Raw genomic sequence first — 18,643 nt, 5'->3', positions numbered from 1 at the left:
CACTTGCCCCGGGCAGCAACCAGCGGAGTCCCTGGCTCGCAGGCTAGTCTGCACGTCCCAGGATGGGGAGGGACTTCCGCCCTCACGTCCCGCTCCTGCAGCTCTGCGCTGGCGGGGTGAATGGGGTGCTGTGTCCCAGCGTGGGCGGCACAGTCCGCACGTCCCCAGGAGCGGCTTGGTGGGAGACCTCGGTCCCTGCAGCAGCCCAGTCCCCCAGTCTGGGCGCTGGGAGGAGAGCCGCGGGTGCACACAAGGCCCGGTCTAAGTGCCCCAATTATCGGGCCTCCGAGCCGCAGGGCACGGTGACCTTCAGCGCAGAAACCTCCCCCTCCAGCCCTCCGCTGAGCCGCCCCGCTCTCCAGGCCCCGCTGCCCAGCGCCCGGCCCAGCGCGGCCAGGGGCCAGGGGCAGAGGAGGAGGAAGTGGGGGCTGGGCGCGGCCCCTCCCAGGCCTCTTCCCCAGCTGTTCCCGCGTCGCTACCGAAGAGCCTGGAGGAGAGGTTCCTCGGCTTTCCATCTGATTGAAGAGGCGGAGACGGTGGCCGCGTGCGGGCGCGCGCCGCGCTGGGCTCCCTCTGCAAAACTGCAGTTCCCCGCACTGGCCCCCCAAGTCCTCTGGTTTCAAATGACCAGCAATCGTATCGCCCCGATGCCCTCAGTTCTCCCCAGTGCCCCCGATCGTCGAGCCCGGCCCATGCCGCCCCCAGCCCGTCCCCATCCGGCGCCCCTTCGGTCCGGGCGTGCGCACCCGCAGAGCGGGCAGACGGGCGGGGCGGGGCGGCCCCGCTACTCGCGGTATTACGGGCGCACGTAGCTCAGGTCTCGGCGCCTTCGGGCTGGGACTGGACGAGGAGGACGGGAGGCGGGGCCCGCGTCACTGACTCCCCCTGCACCCCCCCTTCCTTGCCCCCTCGAGCTCTATAAATTGGGGCGGCAGCCACCCCCAGTGCTCTCTGCTCCTCCTCGTGCGACAGACAGCCGCCTCTCCCGTTCCCGTGCAGTCCCAGGTAAGCTACAAGGGGAAACGGTGCAACCGGGGCCGGTGGATGGCCCGGGAGGAGCCGGGCCGGACCGGGCCGGGCCGGGCGGCTGCGGGGCGGCTGCAGGGAGGTGCGGGGGCCGGACCCCTGCATTGCAGGTGGGCGGACGTGATGCGGCGCGCAGTGGGAATGGAGGCCAGGGCGGAGGTGGGGGGGTGGCCCTGGGCGCCACGCATCCGTAATCGGGGACGCTCATCCTCCTCCCCTCCCGCAGCCGCATCCCCGAGACACGATGGTGAAGGTCGGAGTGAACGGGTGAGTCCGGGGCAGGGTGGGGCAGGTCGTTCGGCGGCTAGGTGGCGGGCCGTACCCATCACATGGCGTCAACAGGTCACCCGCCACCGGGGAGGGGGTGGGGGGGAAGGCGGGTGGGGTGGCCGTGCCCCTTTCCCCAAGGAGAACTCAAGGTCAGCGCCCGACCTGGCGGAAGCTCCCGCGGCCCGGGGCTCTCTGGCCCCCCACCATCAGCTGTTGCGCCGCCCGTAGCTCCGCCCCCACTGGGGACGAGCCGCGCGGCGTCTGGAGCTTTCCACTGCGCGCGCCTCCCAGAAACGCGAGAGCACCCCCCAAATTCTGCCTTCGGGTCCATTCCCCGTTAATCCCACCTCCCCTCCCCCCGCCCGAGCTCCTTTCTTTCCTTTCGCGCCCTGGGAGATCACGTGCCCCGGGAGGCGCCCCTCCCCCACCGGCCTCCTTCCTCCCTCCGGGCATCACGGAACGCGGGGTGCCTGCGCAGCGACCCGCTGGGGCGTGCCTTGTGCGGGAACCCACTGCCCTTGCAGCAACTGGGAGGAAATGAATGGACCACTGTTGGGAAACCTCCCTTAGCCCTGCGCGCTTCCTCCTCTCTCGCCTCTGACGAGTAACAGTACCCCTCCCTCCTGCCGCAGACTCAGGGTGGAGTCCCCTTGACCTCACCGGTAAACCAGCTTGCCCCCCCTTCTAAAGCTCTGGACTGCGGGACTACGGCTTCCGACCATAGTAGCCCACCACCATCCTGAGTCTCCAGCCACATGTTGTCCTGGGTTGGTGGGGTGCCCTCTTGTTTGGGGGAGGGATAGGAACTGGCTCCCTTAGAAACCGGACGAGCTGAGTCACGGTAGTGAAAGGACCATGGCAGAAGGCTGCTTTGGCCGGAAGCCTCTAACCACCCAGCCCCTCAGCTCTTCCATGCCTAGGCCTGACCCAGCCCTAAAGGCCAGAGCGCTAAAGGTCACCGGGGGGATTAGGTGTCTGGGTCCTGGGAATCTTGCCCTTCCCCTAATTCTCATAGAAACCAGATCTACCCACTCTCCAGCCTCATCTGAAGTTAAATATAGCTGCCTGACCTTTCTGCAGCTGGGGGCTTGGGCTTCTCTTCCATTGGCCTACCCGCACACATCTGTTGCTACTCCTGATTTTTGGAGACAGCCAGGAAGAGCAGCAGCCAATCAGCCATGGGGTCCTCCCGGTGGTGGGAGGGGCTCTACCTGCCCCTTCAGGGTTGGCTCCTAACCTTTGCTCCTGCCCTTTGAGCCCGCTGAGTCCACAAGTCTCCCCCCTCTCCCTTTGAGGGTGTGGCCTGAGGTGGATCCAACCGGAACCAACATTCAGGGGACACAGGTGGAGGCGTGTGCATGCCACGTGCCGGGCATGTGCTCAGACTGGAAGCCCTGCACTGGCACTTGTCCATAAGGGGCTCCCAGTGGTTGTGGGACAATGGGGGTAGGCCTTTGAACCTAACCTCTGGGTGAAGGTTAGGAGTCTGTGCGGTAAAGCCAGGGAAGATCAGCTGTCTTGTAACATTCTGCACTCAGTAACTTGCTGTTTTTTATCCCTTTCTACACTGGCTGTTTACCTGCCCTGTGAAATTCCCCTCCCTCCTGCTCACACCTTCGCTTACCTCTTACCCACCTCAGATTCGGCCGCATTGGGCGCCTGGTCACCAGGGCTGCCTTCAATTCTGGCAAAGTGGACATTGTTGCCATCAATGACCCCTTCATTGATCTGAACTACATGGTGAGTGAGGCCCCCGGGGCTGCGGTGGGAGGCAGAGCAGAGCCAAGCTGAAGGGTGCCTCCCTGATGATGCCTTCGCTGGCTTCCTACAGGTCTACATGTTCCAGTATGATTCCACTCACGGCAAGTTCAAGGGCACCGTCAAGGCTGAGAATGGGAAGCTTGTTGTCAATGGGAAGGCCATCTCCATCTTCCAGGAGCGAGATCCCGCCAACATCAAGTGGGGCGAGGCCGGTGCCGAGTATGTCGTGGAGTCCACCGGTGTCTTCACCACCATGGAGAAGGCCGGGGCTCACCTGAAGGGCGGTGCCAAAAGGGTGATCATCTCTGCCCCTTCTGCCGATGCCCCCATGTTTGTGATGGGCGTGAACCACGAGAAGTACGACAACTCCCTCAAGATTGTCAGGTGAGGATGTACAGGGCCATGGAGAATGGTCACAGACCGGGCTGCAGGTCACCAGGTGGACATGCCTTTCTCTGACGGGCTGCCTTCTTTTTCAGCAATGCCTCCTGCACCACCAACTGCTTAGCCCCCCTGGCCAAGGTCATCCATGACAATTTTGGCATCGTGGAAGGACTCATGGTATGAGTGTGTCAGGGAAAGGGACCAGAACTCTGTTTCTTACCCAGGATCCTCCCTGAAGGGGCCGGGGGTGTGGTGAAACCTCCTCAGGCCTTCATTACTTTCATGTTTGCAGACCACAGTCCATGCCATCACTGCCACCCAAAAGACCGTGGACGGCCCCTCTGGGAAACTCTGGCGCGATGGCCGTGGGGCTGCCCAGAACATCATCCCTGCATCTACTGGCGCTGCCAAGGCTGTGGGCAAGGTTATCCCGGAGCTGAATGGGTGAGGTTCTCCACTGCTTTCTGCCTTTGGGGGCCTGGAGGTCTGAGGACTGGCAGAGGGCCAGGGAGGGTGGGGGGCTGACTCCAGTTGCCCTGTCGTCTACAGGAAACTGACTGGCATGGCCTTCCGTGTCCCCACCCCCAATGTGTCCGTCGTGGATCTCACCTGCCGTCTGGAGAAAGCTGTAAGTTTGGGGTGCTGCTGGGTTGACTGGCTAAGCTGCAGTGAGGTTCCTAGGTGAGTCACCATCTTTTCCACTTTTAGGCCAAGTACGATGACATCAAGAAGGTGGTGAAGCAGGCGTCCGATGGTCCCCTAAAGGGCATCCTGGGCTACACCGAGGACCAGGTACGGAGAGGACCAGAAGCTGGCCTCCTATAGCCTCCTGCCCCTCCCTTAGCCAGGAAGGCTTCCCATGTCTGATGCTTGGCCTTTTCCCAGGTGGTCTCCTGTGACTTCAACAGTGACACCCACTCTTCCACCTTTGATGCTGGGGCTGGCATTGCCCTCAACGACCACTTTGTCAAGCTCATTTCCTGGTGGGTGCCTGGAGGGGGTGGGGGGACAGTGCTGGAGGAAGTGCCTTTAAGGGTCTGGCACCCTCTGGTGGCTGGCTCTGAGCACTGGCCCTTCCTTAACATGTCTCCTTTGTGCTAACAGGTATGACAATGAATTTGGCTACAGCAACAGGGTGGTGGACCTCATGGTCCACATGGCCTCCAAGGAGTAAGAGCCCCCTGGACCACCAGCCCCAGCAACAGCACTAGAGGAAGAGAGGCTCTCAGCTGCTGGGGATACTTTGCCCCCAATTCAATCCCTTAACATACTGAGAATATAACATCGGAACCTCCTGAAGGAAGGGGGAGGGGCTTAGAGAGCCCGACCTTGTTATGCACCATCAATAAAGTACACTGTACCTAGCCTCTTTGTCAGTTGTCATTTCATCCAAGGGTCAGACAGAGGAGGGTGGGGAGCAGGATTCCAACAAAGCTCACAGTGAGCTGGCTGATTGATAGCTACCCACCCGCCCAGAGCAGGTGGCCAGCTGAGCCATTTCTGAGTGTCCAGGCCCGTTCCCCCTGAGTTGCCACAATCCTTCCCCTGACGAGAAAGCTGGTACTCTGGAGGGTGACACCTTGGAAAATCTGCATTGTGGTCTGGGCCCCATGGCCGGGTACCTGATCTCTGAAGGATTCCACTGGTGGTCTTGAGCCCATTGCCTAAAGTTCCCAGCACCTACATCCAGAAGTAGGCAAACCATATCAAGTCCCTGAGCCAAGGCCAAAAGTCAATCCCCCCCCCCCCCGAGTTTGGGAGGAGCTGGCCTTGGGCCCCTGCCTCCCATCCTTGGATGCAGCACAGGCCCTATTGGGGGAGAGACACCGGTTGTGGGTGGACCTCACTTCAAATCCAGGCTCTGCCACTTTAATTCCGCGCAAATTCTAGGCCAGCCCTGTGCCTCACTGCACATGAGCCTTGGTGAGCTGGACTGGAGGCCGTGTGGAGGGGTGCAGTGTGAGGAGGGGGCTTGTGTAGGTCACACCAGAAGGCTCCGCACACGGTGACACACAAGTGCTTGATAAATAATGGCCAGTTTCATTATTAAAGGTTCCATCCAATTGTCAGCAGTTACATTCTCAGTCACGCCTTCCCAATTTCTCCAAGTCCGGGATGCCCATACTGAGGCCCGTCGGTCTCGGTCTCCCGCGCAACAGACACGGAGGAGGCACATCGGCCCTGAGCTCGCGCGCACGCACAGCCACGCGCACACAGTGCGCCTCTGCGCACGCAGCTTCCCCTGCTGCCCGCGCCCTCCTCCCTCCACACGGGCTGGGAGCTGAGCCAGAGTTCCCGCTCCTCCAGGGCGCTGCACCAGTCTGCACCCAGAGGGAAGGACAGCCGCCTCTGTCAGGTGGGAACTGGGACCCATCCCCTTTCTCCCTTCTGGCTGACCCCAAAAGGTGTTGCACAAGCCACCATCTGCTTTGTACCAGTGCCTGGGCCAGTTAGCACCAGTATGGGGGTAAGGACAGCTGGCACGAGGCCTGGGGTGAAGGGAAGATCCGACAGTGTCACCCGGAGAAGGTGAGGGGCCGGGCGCCGGTCTGGCAGCGTTTTAGAAGATGGGGGAGTAGCAGACGCCCACGGGTATGGCAGGGAAGCCCCAGAGGAGGTGGGAGTCACCCGGCAGGGGCAGGGTCAAGCCTAGTGAGTGACACAGCCCAGGAGCCTGGTGACACCACGGGCCAGGCCGCTCTGTGAGGAGCCGGGTGCGGGCGGGCCCCTATCTCAGGGAGCTGTCAGAGGAGACATCGTGGTCGGGGTCCTCGGCCTCGCTTGGCGGTGGCGGCGGGTCGCTAAGCGGGGCAGCAGTGAAAGCAGGAGACTTTCTAGAAGAAAAAAAAACCACCCCTTCAACCTGGGGCCAGAGGAGCCTGCTCCTTCCCCTGTGCCCTGGGGTGAGATCAGAGGGGGCTGAGGGAAGGATGCTCAGGTCAGAGATCCCTCAAGTCCGGATCCACTCGGACTGCCCCCACGAATGACCGCTCAGGAGGAGGAGGAGGGGTGGGTTTGAGCATTCTGGGGGAGGCTTCATGGCCTTATGCATTAAAAAACCGGCCCCCACGTGAGCCCCTTCGGTCCCCTGCTGCTTTCAAGCTGTCTCCCCTCCCGGGGAACTGCCGGAGTTGGGGCATCAGTCCCAGCCAGAGGGGTCCACTGACACCCAACTGACTGGGTCTGGGCATCGGTCAGCCCCGCAGCATGCAGCCCAGGCTGAGCCGCTGTGCCAGGCGCCCCTGGGCCTGCAGACCAGGGCCCCGCCGGCTCACCGGTCTCCAGACTGGGTGATGAGCCGGCGACAGGTCTCCATCTGCACGTCCAGGCCCCGCTTCATGCTGCACATCTCCATGTACTCGTGCAGGTGCCGGTTCATGTCGCTCTTGGCTGTGGCCAGCTCCAGCTGTGACAGGGGCGGCAGGCGGGGACACCCGTCAGCCCTACTCAGGACCCGGGGAGCAGGCTCCTGTGCTAAGAGCCGCAGCGGCTGCAGGGCAGGGGCTCCGGGGAGCCTCGTGGGTGGGCTTGGGATTGAAGTCCATTGGGCTGAGGCAGAAGGCACCCACATGCCACCCTTTCCCAGAGTTGCAGGATCTTGGCCTGCAAAGAGGTGCAGAGCGGGCTCGAGCAGTTAGAGAGCATGGAGCCTCGGGCCACATGGAGGGGCCCATGGTCTCACCACTGCACAGGGCAGGCCGTTTGGGGGCTGCCTTGCTCCCGGGGGTGGGGGCTTGGCCCATCCCTTGGTCCCTGGATAAGGAAGCAGCCAAGGGTCTCCTGAGCTCGCCTCTGAGCATGTTGAAGGGTCAGTGTCAGGTCTTCTTTCTCATCGCTATGCGCCCTGGGCCTCCAGGAAAATGAATGAATGCTGTAAAGTATTGTAAGACTCGGGCACCAAGGAGGAAGCCTGGCTGTCCTGGCCACAGGGGTCAATTCTCTGACCATGTCCTCCGCATGACTTTATTGTGTGGACTAAACTGTGCATGTGTGCATGTCTCACACACACACATCCCCCCACCCACCCTCGAGAGCCGCTGAACTCCTAACCCCCGGGATCTGAGAGTATGACTTGTTTGGAAATGGGGTCTTTGAAGGTGCCGTCAGTTCTGTTATCCTGAGTGCTGGTGTGGGTCCTGATCCAAGAGGAGCGGTGTCCTTAGAAAAGAGGAGAAACCTGGAGGGGAGGTGGCTGTGCAGGCAGAGATTCGAGGCATCTGCAAAAGCAGCAGTGGACTCAAGCACGTGGTTGCTTGTGAGGATGGCACTGGGCGGGCCAGGCAGAGTCTTGTTCTGTTGTACACGGGGGTGGCCATGAGTCGGAACTGACTCACGGCGCCTAGTGGCAACAAGAAGCCCAGGAAGGCCAAAGAGCACTGGCTGTCACCGAAGCTTGGAGAAAGAAACAGCAGATTGTCTCTCAGAATCCTGTGGGGGGAACAGAACCCACCATGCTGACGCCCAGCCTCCAGGACTCTAACACAAACATCTCTGCTTTCAGAAGCTGCTCGGCTTGTGACCGTTTGCCATGGCGGCCCTTGGAAGTGAATACATTTATTACCTCACTTGTAAGCCTTTTTGGGAGACTGAAAGAAACAGTACCATCCTGAATGCCCTATTGATTAGGTTTCCTGATTCCAGAAATGTTCTAGGTGGGACAAAAAGAAGAGACAGTGGAGCTCAGAGTCACAGCTGCCCGGTCCCGTCCCAGGAGAACCTGTCCTGCAGCAGGCCCACTGTGTGCATGGTAGAGCTGAGAGGCCAGGGACAACCGCGGCCCCCCCTTTGGGGTACACAAAGGACTGGGGTCAGAGGGGGAAGTGGAATAAAACTGCTTGAGGTGACTTCCGTGATGGCTGAAAGCAGAGAAGGGGATTGGGGACAGAAACCCCTGAGTGACGTGAATCTGACAGAGAGAAAACGACATTTGGAGAAGGAAGTACACGGGTCGTCGGACCAGACAGCACCCGTGGGTGAGATGCCCTAGTGAGTGAGCGCGGCTCCACAGCTCGGATGCTGTCAGCGGGGGCACAGGGCATGGGCACACTGGCCGCCTACTGCAGGAGCTTGCCAGCCCTGACTCCCATCTGCTGCCCCTACACCCCGGTGTCTGGTGTCTCCAACTTGGGAGAGCCAGAGGGATAAGATGGGATCTGCCACCCATCACTCAAGGGGACAGGGAAAAGGCAACAAACCAAACTTCAGTCAAGTTTCCAGTCCAGTGGCGCCACTATGCGTCTCGTCTGTCTATAAACCCAGGGCCCCCGTGCACAGCCCCAGGGTGAGGTGAGGACATGGCCCTACAAGCCAGGCAGTGACTGACACAGACTGACTGGTGCGGTGAGGCAGGGATGGGAGCGGCGAGGAAAAAAGCTCCACTCGCCCACCACCACCTTGGGCCTGGCCTGACCACCACCTGACCATGGGAAATGGCCCTTGCCTCCATCTCCGTGACCTAAGAGATCACAGGTCACCAGGCATCTCAGGTCTCCAGATGGCTCACCAAGAGCAAGGGGACGGCAGAGGCCCCTGGTTGCCACACCTAACATTTCTCCTCGTGTCACCCTGCTGAGACAGGAAAGAGCCAGACACTCGGGGATGCTTCAAAGGCAGGAGCAGCCCAGTTCTCTCTTCCTGTCCTCTTAGCCGGAAGCGGCAATCCAGCGGTACTGAAACTCAGCACATGTCTGCCTGGGCAGAGAAAAAGCAGGTTTTGCTTAAAGGAGCAAAGCCATTCCATGTTTGTTAGGACAGCGGGTGTAAAGGAAGGCCATTCTTGTTCAATTTCCTTCTCAGAATGTAGGCAGTGTGAAAGGCAGAGCACAGAAAGCTGCCACATGGGCTTCCGGAGAGGCTGAGGTTTACGGACAGACTTGGAGACAGACGTGCAGCAGAATGGCTGCCTCCCGCGGTCAGCGTGCAGGGGACAGGGCCACCTCACATACAGGCAGGTCTGACTCCTCCCAGCGATCACTGCTTACAGCCCCCCCAATGTACAGGCGAATTTTAAAAGACAGCAGGGCTCTACTAGCCACCTGCAGCAGGTCCCTCACAGCGGACGAGGGGATGGAATGGAGATTCTTCCATTTCCCCAGAGCCTGCGCTGAGGAAGCAGGGAAGTTCAATCCCACCTCGGAGCACCACACCTGGGACAGTATTATGAACAACAAAACTACCACTGTGGTCGGCTCGGTATGAGTCAGACACTGTCCGAAGCTCCTCATGGGCACTGGTCCCTTAATCTCATAACAGCCATAGAAAGACGTGCTACTTAAGAGCAAACCGGCTGAGAGAATTAAGAACTTGCCAAAAATTAGGGTGCTAACATATGAAGCTGAGCTGAGATCCAAACTCTCACATTGGTCTGCGTCCAGAGCCTGAGGTTTTAAGAACCCACCGTAAGTAGAGGGCAGAGTGCTGGTGGCAGGTGTCTCAAGGTCAGTAGTTCAAACCACCAGGCGCTCTGTGGGATCAGCTCTACTCTGTCCTATAGGATGGCATGAGTCCCAATCAACTTGAGGGCAGTGGGCTTGGGGTTTTTTAATAGGTGTGGGTTGCACCCCAACATTGAAAAAAAAATCCCACAACTACACCAAATGAGCAACATCATAATAAGTAGAAAAGACGGAAGTTGTCAAAGCCTTCATTTTGCTTGGATCCACAATGAACCCCTTTGGCAGCAGTGATCAAGAAAGTCAATGAGGGTACAGTGAGGGGGGGGGTTAGAGGTAAGGGGAACTGATATCAAGGAGTTCAAGAAGGAAGAAATATTTTGATACCGACTGTGTTGGCGAGTGTACCACACTGCTTGGTGTGATGGAACGATGGAATGAATGGTATGATGTCTGGATTGACTCCTAATAAAATGGATTGGGAGGAAGAAATCAAACGGTGCACTGCGTTGGACAACCTGCTGGGAAAGATCTCTGTAAAGTGCGAAATAGCAAGCTGTCCCTCTGAGGTCTGAGGCGCACGGTTATCGGGGTGCATGGGAATGCCGAGCAAGGAAGACCAAAGCAGCACGGACGCTGCTGGAAGAGGTACTGGGGAGAGGTGTGACACGGCCCCGGGCTGCCAGAGGAGCAAAGCTGCCCGGAAGAGGGACGGCCAGAATGCTCTAGGATCGACAAGGTCTGTCTCAGACTTTGGACATGTTACCAGGCGGGGCCAGTCCCTGGAAGAGGACGTCATGCCGGGGTACAGCAGACAGGGAGCCAAGGCAGAAGAGGACCGTCAAGGCGATGAAGGCACGCAGTGGCTGCGGGAGGCCGGCCCGTGGGCCGGGGCTGGGCTGGGCCTCGTTCTGCTGCTCACAGGGTGCAGGAACGACAGGTGGGTGCGGGCTCCTCCCCCGCCGCCCCCTCGGGCGCCCTGGCCGTACCTCGATCTGGTCAATGGTCTCCTGATACTCCCTCTCCCGGGTCTTGAAGAGCGACTCCGTGTCTTGGATCACCTTCTCCAGGCTGTCTTCCTGCTGCTGGGGTAACCAGGGAGGCGGGGCGTCGGGTTAGGGGACCCTGGACGGAGCAGAGCCCCGGCACGAAGGAGGCAGGCGCGGAGAAGCAGGACGAGGATGAAGGCCACATGGAAGGGACACGGCGAGGGCCAGGGGGGGACGGGGGGCAGAGGGGCAGGAAGGGGCAGTCCTGGGGGGCCCCGGGGAGGCCTGGCCGGGGCGGTTACCTCGCCCTGGGCCTCGGCCGCGGCCATGGCATAGCCGGAGAAATCCTCCCACAGCAGCAGCGTCTCCTCAGTCTCCTCCCAAGTCAGGCTGTCACAGTCGTCCTCAAAATCATACTCCCTCCTAGAGACAGGGACGGGCGTCAGGGGGGGCGGGGCGGGGCGGGCCGGCCTCCGGGGCGTGGCTGCGGACTCACAGCTGGTTGAGCATGCGCTGCATCTCCTCGTTGATGCTCAGGGCTGCGCTCTCCTCGTCCTCCCCCTCGGGCGGCCGCGGCCCGGCACTCTCGGACACCGAGGGCTCCTCCTCGCCGCCGCCGCCAACGCCAACGCCGCTGCCGGCAGCCTTGCGCTCCCGCTTCCGCCCCCCCATGGACGGGACCTTAATGGGAGACAAGTGCAGAGACTGCAGAGCCGAGGCCGGGTGCATGAGGAGAGGGGGCCGGCGGGGCCAGGGGGGCCGGGGGCAGGGGGGCAGGGGAGGGGGGGACGGAGGGCAGGGGACACCGAAGCAGGATGAGCGGAGCAGCGTGAACCAGCGAGGGGAGGGAGCGCCAGGACGAGATGAAAGACGCCGTAAGACAGGGTCTACCGGACAGGCACAGAAACGGGAGTTACCACGACAGACAGACAGACAGACAGACAGACAGACAGACAGAGGGCGTGGCAAGGCTGCAGACTGAGGAAGAAGAAGAAGAAACAGAACGCAGAGTGATAAGATCAGGCGCTTGGCAGGTGGAGGCCACATTATGCCGCGAATCCCTAGAGGGCTTTTTTTGGGTGGGGGGACGGACGGGGTAAGTCCCTAAACAAAGTCTTTTCAGGAAACCACAGGACTTTTTAAAAAGCCAAGTTTTAGGACTTGTAGTTTTCGAAGGAGACCTGGAGGGCGAGGGCGAGGGCAGAGAAGAGGAGATGGAAACAAACGGGGATGGGGGGTGGTGGGGGAGAAAGGCCGGACGCCATGGGGAGAGAAGAGGCAACCAGCACTGGAGAGCAGGGAGTCAGAACTGAGGGCCCAAGGCCTGGGTGCTTTAGAAACGGGGTGGGACATGGATAGCTTGCGTGAGTGACATCGAAAACTAACCAGCTTCTTCTGTGGAGAAAGCAAGAGAGATGAGAAGAGAGGACAGGAAGCAGACAGAGGAGAGAGAGGGAGGGAGAGACTGTGTTAGAGAAAGACAGCTCCAAACCTCTCCCGGGGGCTTCTCCTTGCCCCCCAGCCTGGGCCCACCTGTGCCCCCAGCTGCCAGGATGCGGTTGCCCAGGGAGCAGGCCAGGCCTGGCATGGCCACGTTGCTCTACCTGCCCAGCCCTGTGAACTGTGGGCGCAGACGTGGGGTGCAGAGACTGCCTGCCCGGGCCCCGGGTCTCCAGGCGGCTCACCTGGAACATCTTGATCATGTCCTCGCAGTTGCGCTGCTGAGCCACGTCGCAGAGTTTGGCGGTGATGTCGATGCGGCGGCAGATATCCATGTCCACCTTCATGGCCTTCTCCTGGATCTTCGTGTCCAGCTCTGACAGGTTCTGCCCGGGGAAGGTGGGGAGGACTGAGGAGGAGGCCGGCCTCCCGACAGGGACCAACAGGGGCCCTTCCCATCGCAACCCCCATATCACTGCACTGACATATGAGCGGGTCTCCAGTCTCTTGAGGCACACGCATCACTGTCCCCACTGCTCGCTGCTCAGACACCCTTAGCTGGGCACTCCCAACCAGCAGAGTCCCTGTCCCCAGAAGTCTGCTCTTGGGGAGAAGGGGAGGCGGCTGGCAACGGCAAGGGGTGGGAAGGGGAGAACTGCGGATGACACTCTGGAACACTCCTCAGCACTAAGTGGCTGGAAGGCAGGGTTCCAAGTGCATTCTAACCTGCATAATCATCCCGCAAGGCAGAAGGCTTGCCCCCTTCCACAGATGAGGCCAGGGAAGCTGGGATACTAGGCCCAGGTCACCCTGCTAGCCAGGTGCAGAGCTAGGGTCCGGGGACAGGCAGCCTGGTTCTAGAATCCATGCCTTTACTAACCACTGACCACCTCGAGGAGCCTCAGTGCCACAGTGGGTTAAATGTTAAGACTGTGGTTGGCAGTTCAAATCCGCCAGCAGGTCCGAGGGAGAAATAGGAGGCAGTCTGCTCAGGAGAGACATGCAGGCTGGGAAACACTGTGGGTGGGTCTACCTAGTCCTACAGTTGCCCTGCACTCCTCCCCAGCAGGGGTAACATGCTGGGGGGCTGTACTGGCGGACAGACCACAGGACTTGAGCTGCTTCTGTGTTTTGAAAATCGGAGGACTGGAGGAGAGGGAGTGGGGAAGGGCAGGACGGGCACCCAGTGGTGGACGGAGGCAGCCCTAAGGAGAGGCCCTGGGGAGGGAGGTCGTTGGGCAGGCGCACTCACGTTGCTCATGAGCCCCTTGAAGACCACCAGCTCAGCCTTCAGCTGCTCCACTTTCATGGCCAGCTCCTCCTGGCAGGCATCCGCCTCTTGGGCTTCCTACAGTTGGAGGAAAACCCGCCAATCAGGGGCACTGCTGACATGGGGAGGAGGTAAAGAAGGCCAAGAGGGGCAGGGACAGCCCCTTGGGACCATGAGGAAGCTCCAGTGCATGTGTGCGTGTGTGTTGGGGAGGGGAGCCCCCTCACCTCCTGGAGCTCATTCACTCGCTCCTGCAGCTGGAGGCGAACACTGTATTCCTCTTCCCACCTGGCAGACATGGGAACAACAAGAACATGGGTAGGGTGCGGAGCCCTGCCCTGCCCTCAACTTCCTGCTCCCACCTAGGCACTCAGTCCCCAGGCCCCCTTCCCCACCGGAGGCCTGGAGGGGAGCCAGCCTTGCAGCTGCTGGGCTTGGCCTTGGCAGTGCTGCTCGGGGCCAGGCTGACCGGCTGCCTTCCTGTAAGCTCAGCCACACACCAGGGGCTATATTTGTGAGCAGCTGCTCTGAGCCCTTCCTGTGCCCACCCCACCCAGGCCCAGCTCCCACCAGCTGTCGAGCTGGCCTCATCGCCCCTCCCACCCCTGCCAGACCAACAGGTCCACCCGGCCCAGTCTCCCACCTTCAGTCTCACAGATCCGGTCTCCCACCTCCTGCCCACCAGAACAGAGCTCTAGGAGCCTGTGCCCTGCCTCCTGACGGACATTTAACCCTGTTAACACAGTCGGCGAGAATCGGAAGCAGCATCTCCTGGGACTGCTGGGGCCCAGCCTGCAGAAGGCAGGGACCATGACCACCAGCAGCAGGCTAGCAGGCACTCCCGGTCACAGGCTCTGCTTCCCTGGATTAGGACGTTGAACTATATTAAAGTCACTGCTACAGACCAGGCCCTGTCATTTCAGAGCCCTCCAAGGTCAGTGGGGGACAAGAGAACTTTGCACACCCAGCGACCCCGAGGAGCAGAGTCCACCTGTTCCCTGGCATCTGCGCCATATAAATCCCTATAGGACAGGCAGCCTCACCTGGTGCAGGGCCTGCTCCTCTCAGACCAGGAGAAGCCCTTCCAGAATTCGGCCTGTGTGTCACACCCCACCACCACCACTACCCCCTGGCCAGGTCCTGGAAAGGCTCCTCCCAATCAGAGAGAGAGAGAAAAAACCTCAAGGTCAAAAGGTGGTTAGGGGGCAGGAAAGATGGCAGTATGAAAATGAAAACCCAGGTGGACAGACTGGTGGAGCTGGCATGAAAGCCTCTCCCTCCCCTGCCCTCTGCTTTTGTCCCTGGCTCTGCAGCTGGCCCGGTCACTCTCACTGCCGCGGGCTGGCCACAGCCCTTCTGCACTGCAGCATTCCTAAGAACAGCTGCTGCTCAGCACGGTGGCTCACCCCCCCCCCCCCCGTGCCTCAGGCCGGGGGGGGAAGGCTGAGGGGGTGGCCCAGCCGCCACCCTGCTGCTGCTCCTGCAGTCCGCCCGCCCCCCGCCATCCTCGCCCCCTGCCCACAATTCTCTTTCAGATGGTCCAGACCAATGAGGGGCCCATGCCCCTGTGGACTAGCTAGTTTCTTAACCTATGAAACCTATCTTCTCTGGGTCTCCGTACCACATACCAAAGGGTGGGTGGGAGGCTGTACCTGTGTGCAATCACAACCCACCCCAAGACTCTGAAAGGAGAAAGTATGACTGGCCAGGGGACAATGACCCTAGGCAACATGCAGGCCAGGAGCATGGTATGATAGGGGAGCCCAGCTGAGATCAGGTTGAAACTTAGGTAGAGAGGCTCCTTAGGGACTAAGGAGGAGAATGAAAACTTGGAGGATAAAGATCTGAGTAGACACGACCTAGAAGGACCTAGAAGCTCACAGCACCACCATTTCCTGGGGGGGGGGGGTCCCCCAGCTGGTTCTCTCCACCTGAGACGGCTCCAGATCCTGCAGTTAGCAAACACCTCTCTTCTAAGTAAGCTGTATCCATTGGGGAGCTCCAAAACCATGCTGGGGCTGTTTCCATATTGGAAAAACTGAAGCCCGGGAAAGAGAGAACACCCCCAGGTCACACAAGACAGGGGTGGGGGGCTGCTGCAAATAGGCCTTGGCTTCTTCCTGTGTTTGGCTCCACAGCTACCCCAGGCTGAAGACAGCAAGGAGGGTGGAGGCTGCTATAAAGGGCAAGGAGCGAGGGACAGTGGGTGGGTGCCCGGATCACATACTGCAGGGCTCTGGCTCTGGGCCCCTCCACCCAGCAGCGTGCTGCAGAGCGATGAGCTAATCAGGCCTGAGGAAGGACTAAGGGGCGCTTTGCTGCCCTGGACAGCTGGGCCACGGACAGACCCTCTCTCAGTGAGGCCCCCAAATAACAAGCCCCCCAAATCAGCCGTTAGCAGTTGTCGCTGTGGGCTGGGGGTCTATTTCTGAACTGCTGTGTCAGTGAACTCCTGCAGGGGCAGGCTGGTCCTGGTGGAACCTGAACTCGGTGCTAAGAACATTCATGGCACCAGCTTAGAGCGCTAGGCTGCCAGCCCAGAGGTGGGTTCTTGGGACCCACTCCCCTACCCCAGACACGCCACGGGAGGAACATGTGACCACCTGCCGTAGCCAAGATCAGCGCCTTGGAAACCCACAGGGGCAGTTCTCCTCTGGCCTCTAGGGTGACTGGCAGTCGGAACCAAGGGGCCGCCATAGAGGGTGGTATTTGGTGTGGACAAGGACACTTATGCCACAGACAATTAAGGAAGCCAGCCCCAGGGCGGGTGGACCTCAGCTTCCACAAGGAAGTCCTCTATCTGACAAGGATGCGCCCCAGAGCCAGCAGTCAATTCCCAGACCATCCCCCGCCCGCAGCCCCTCAAAGGCACCCATCTCAGCCACCCTGAGCTGCATGGGTACTTCCCAGGCCTGCTACCGGGAGTCAGAGTAGCTGAAGGTCCCCCAATCCTACACCTACGGATTATCAACTTCCTCTTCTACCAGGGAGCACATCTTAGAGGCCCAGCCCTGCACAGCCTGCTGGGTTCCCGTGAGAGTGAAATCCTCTTCAGCGTGCCCGGGCTGCCCACCCGCCTTATTCTCACGGCCATGTGTGTCCACATCCCAAGCCCTGGCTTCCCTTAGCTACCCGCAGCCCTGTGTCAACCAGCAGCCCCTCCCTTCCCCTAAGACAGGGGTTTTCAACCTGTGGATCGCGACCCCTTGGGGGGGGCGTGTTGAACGACCCTTTCACAGGGGTCACCCGATTTACAACAGTAGTAAGATGACACCGAACTGTACGAAAGGGTTGCAGCATTAGGAAGGTTGAAAATCACAGTTCTAGGGCCTTCCCTTTACTCTCGGCTCCCACCTGTTTGACCCCTGCCAGCAAAGGCCTTCGAGTGCCCAGTTTTCCATGTGGGGGCAGGGCGGGGAGCTGGGTTCCCCTGACCTTGCTGTGGGTGGGAAGTCCTGGGTGGGCGGTGGCAGGGTCACCCTCCACAGGGGAGGGTCCCTGCCCCACTGCCCTCACCCAGGGGAGGGTCCCTGCCCCACTGCCCTCACCCAAAGTCCAGCTATGGCCTTTGCCTCTGACTTGGGCTCAGTACGTGGCGCTCGGACCAGCAAACAGCTCCGAGGGCTGAGCCTCTAAGCCTCGAATGGTACCCAGGATACCCTTCCACACAAGGCCACGGTTAACAGCCGCGCCAGGGGGAAGCCCGGCAGGCGGGCACGGCTCGGCTGCTGCATCTCTCTTCCTGTCACGAGGGCTACTTCTGCACCCGCTGTGGGCTCTAGTCTCGCGGGAGTCTCGCCCATCCGCTGCCAAGCCCCTCACTCCCATCTCACCAGCCCGGGTCCTGCTGGGTGCAGCTCTGGCCCCCTGGGCGACGCGCCACCGCCACGGTCCTCCCGGCGCCCCAGGGCGGGGGGCTTCCCCTCGGGGCCCAGCCCCTACCTCCGCTTGTACTCGTCCCGCTCCCGCTTCACTTTGGCCAGCACGTTGTAGAGGGCGCGGATCTCCGGGGTGATGGTGTCGATCTGGACGCCCACCCCGTCGGGGTGCACCCACGACAGGCCGGGTCCCTGCACCAGGGTGGGCTCTCGGCCCGGCCCGAGGCGGCGTGCGTGGGAGAAGGACCAGATGGTGCCCGGCATGAAGCGGGCGGACGAGGAGTAGGCCGTCGAGGTGGCGGCGGCGGCGAGGCCGGAGGACGCGGGCGGGTGGCCGGCCGCGGAGGGCGTCAGCGGGCCGGCGGGCGAGCGCGCGGGCGAGCCGAGCACCCGCGCCGACGGGGAGCAGACGGCGGCGGGCCGGGCGCCCAGGGGCAGCCCGAGCGGCCGGATGGGGCTGACGAAGCCGGTCTGCACGGCCTGGTCGCGGCGCGCGGCGCCCCGCCGACCCTCCTGGAGCGCTAGCTGCAGCTGCTTCTCCAGCAGCCGGTTCCGGCGCTCCAGCTCATGCACCTTGGCCAGGAAGCAGCGGAAGCGCAGGTTCAGGGTCTTGAGCACGTTGATGTTGGAGCCCAGGTCATTTCGGAGCGCCATGGCGCCTGGGGGCGCCGGCCCCGGCCCCGACCCCGACCCGGGCGGCGAGTAGGCAGCGGGGCCGGCCGGGGCGAGCGGCGCCGGGCCCAGGTCCCCTCCGCCGGCGAAGGGATCGCCTCCCAGAGGGTCCCCCAGCGGCCCGGCCAGGCCCTGCTGCTCCTGCTGTAGGAGGAAGAGGTTGGGGCCGAATAACGGATTCATGGCTGCGCCTTCTGCTGGGAGCTGGGGACCGGTGCAGGAGCGGGGATGGAGGGCGAGGGACAGGAGCCAATGACGCGGCCGGGGGCTCCGGGACAGCCAATCAGGCGGCTCGGCGAGAGGGGCAGAGGTCACGGGGGCGGAGGAGGGCAGAGAGCGGGCCAATGAAAGGCTCTGCTCCAAGCTGGGTCCGGGACCTTTCCGGGTCTGACGACTAGCGCAGGACTGCGAGGAGCGCGGCAGCACCTTCGCCTCTGCGCCACCAGACCCCGCTGCAATGAAGCTGGGGTGCCCGGGGGCATGAGCCCCCGCGTCCCGACTGCCCCCCTCTAACATCTGTCTATCGCCCGCCTCTCCCTGTCTCCAGGCACGCGCAAATGA

General features: G+C 61.3%; 2 protein-coding genes across 3 annotated transcripts; one reads left to right on the top strand and one right to left on the bottom strand.

Moving 5' to 3' along the window:
- The first annotated feature begins 905 nt into the window (after positions 1 to 905).
- GAPDH (glyceraldehyde-3-phosphate dehydrogenase) lies at positions 906 to 4,806 on the top strand. The gene is made up of 10 exons (XM_075552164.1): positions 906 to 1,005; positions 1,253 to 1,293; positions 2,937 to 3,036; positions 3,128 to 3,441; positions 3,537 to 3,618; positions 3,734 to 3,885; positions 3,991 to 4,069; positions 4,150 to 4,233; positions 4,327 to 4,424; positions 4,546 to 4,806. Exons 2-10 carry the CDS (start codon positions 1,271 to 1,273, stop codon positions 4,613 to 4,615), a joined length of 1,002 nt encoding a protein of 333 aa, XP_075408279.1. The 5' UTR covers positions 906 to 1,005; positions 1,253 to 1,270; the 3' UTR covers positions 4,616 to 4,806.
- A 570-nt stretch (positions 4,807 to 5,376) lies between these two features.
- IFFO1 (intermediate filament family orphan 1) lies at positions 5,377 to 18,311 on the bottom strand. 2 transcript variants are annotated; one of them, XM_075552163.1, is made up of 9 exons: positions 17,475 to 18,311; positions 13,760 to 13,820; positions 13,515 to 13,610; positions 12,508 to 12,648; positions 11,319 to 11,503; positions 11,125 to 11,245; positions 10,823 to 10,915; positions 6,717 to 6,847; positions 5,377 to 6,275 (listed from the first exon to the last, which is right to left on the bottom strand). In XM_075552163.1, exons 1-9 carry the CDS (start codon positions 18,263 to 18,265, stop codon positions 6,170 to 6,172), a joined length of 1,725 nt encoding a protein of 574 aa, XP_075408278.1. In that variant the 5' UTR covers positions 18,266 to 18,311; the 3' UTR covers positions 5,377 to 6,169. The 2 variants fall into 2 exon arrangements, with proteins under 2 accessions (XP_075408278.1, XP_075408277.1); XM_075552162.1 differs by having other exon boundaries at positions 5,379 to 6,275; positions 10,823 to 10,918; positions 17,475 to 18,310.
- Positions 18,312 to 18,643: the final 332 nt, after the last annotated feature.

This window comes from Tenrec ecaudatus, chromosome 6, assembly GCF_050624435.1.
Source record: "Tenrec ecaudatus isolate mTenEca1 chromosome 6, mTenEca1.hap1, whole genome shotgun sequence".
Lineage (NCBI taxonomy): Eukaryota > Metazoa > Chordata > Mammalia > Afrosoricida > Tenrecidae > Tenrec > Tenrec ecaudatus.
The sequence above is the reverse complement of the archived record's forward strand: the minus strand, read 5'-3'. Positions and strand labels throughout refer to the sequence as shown.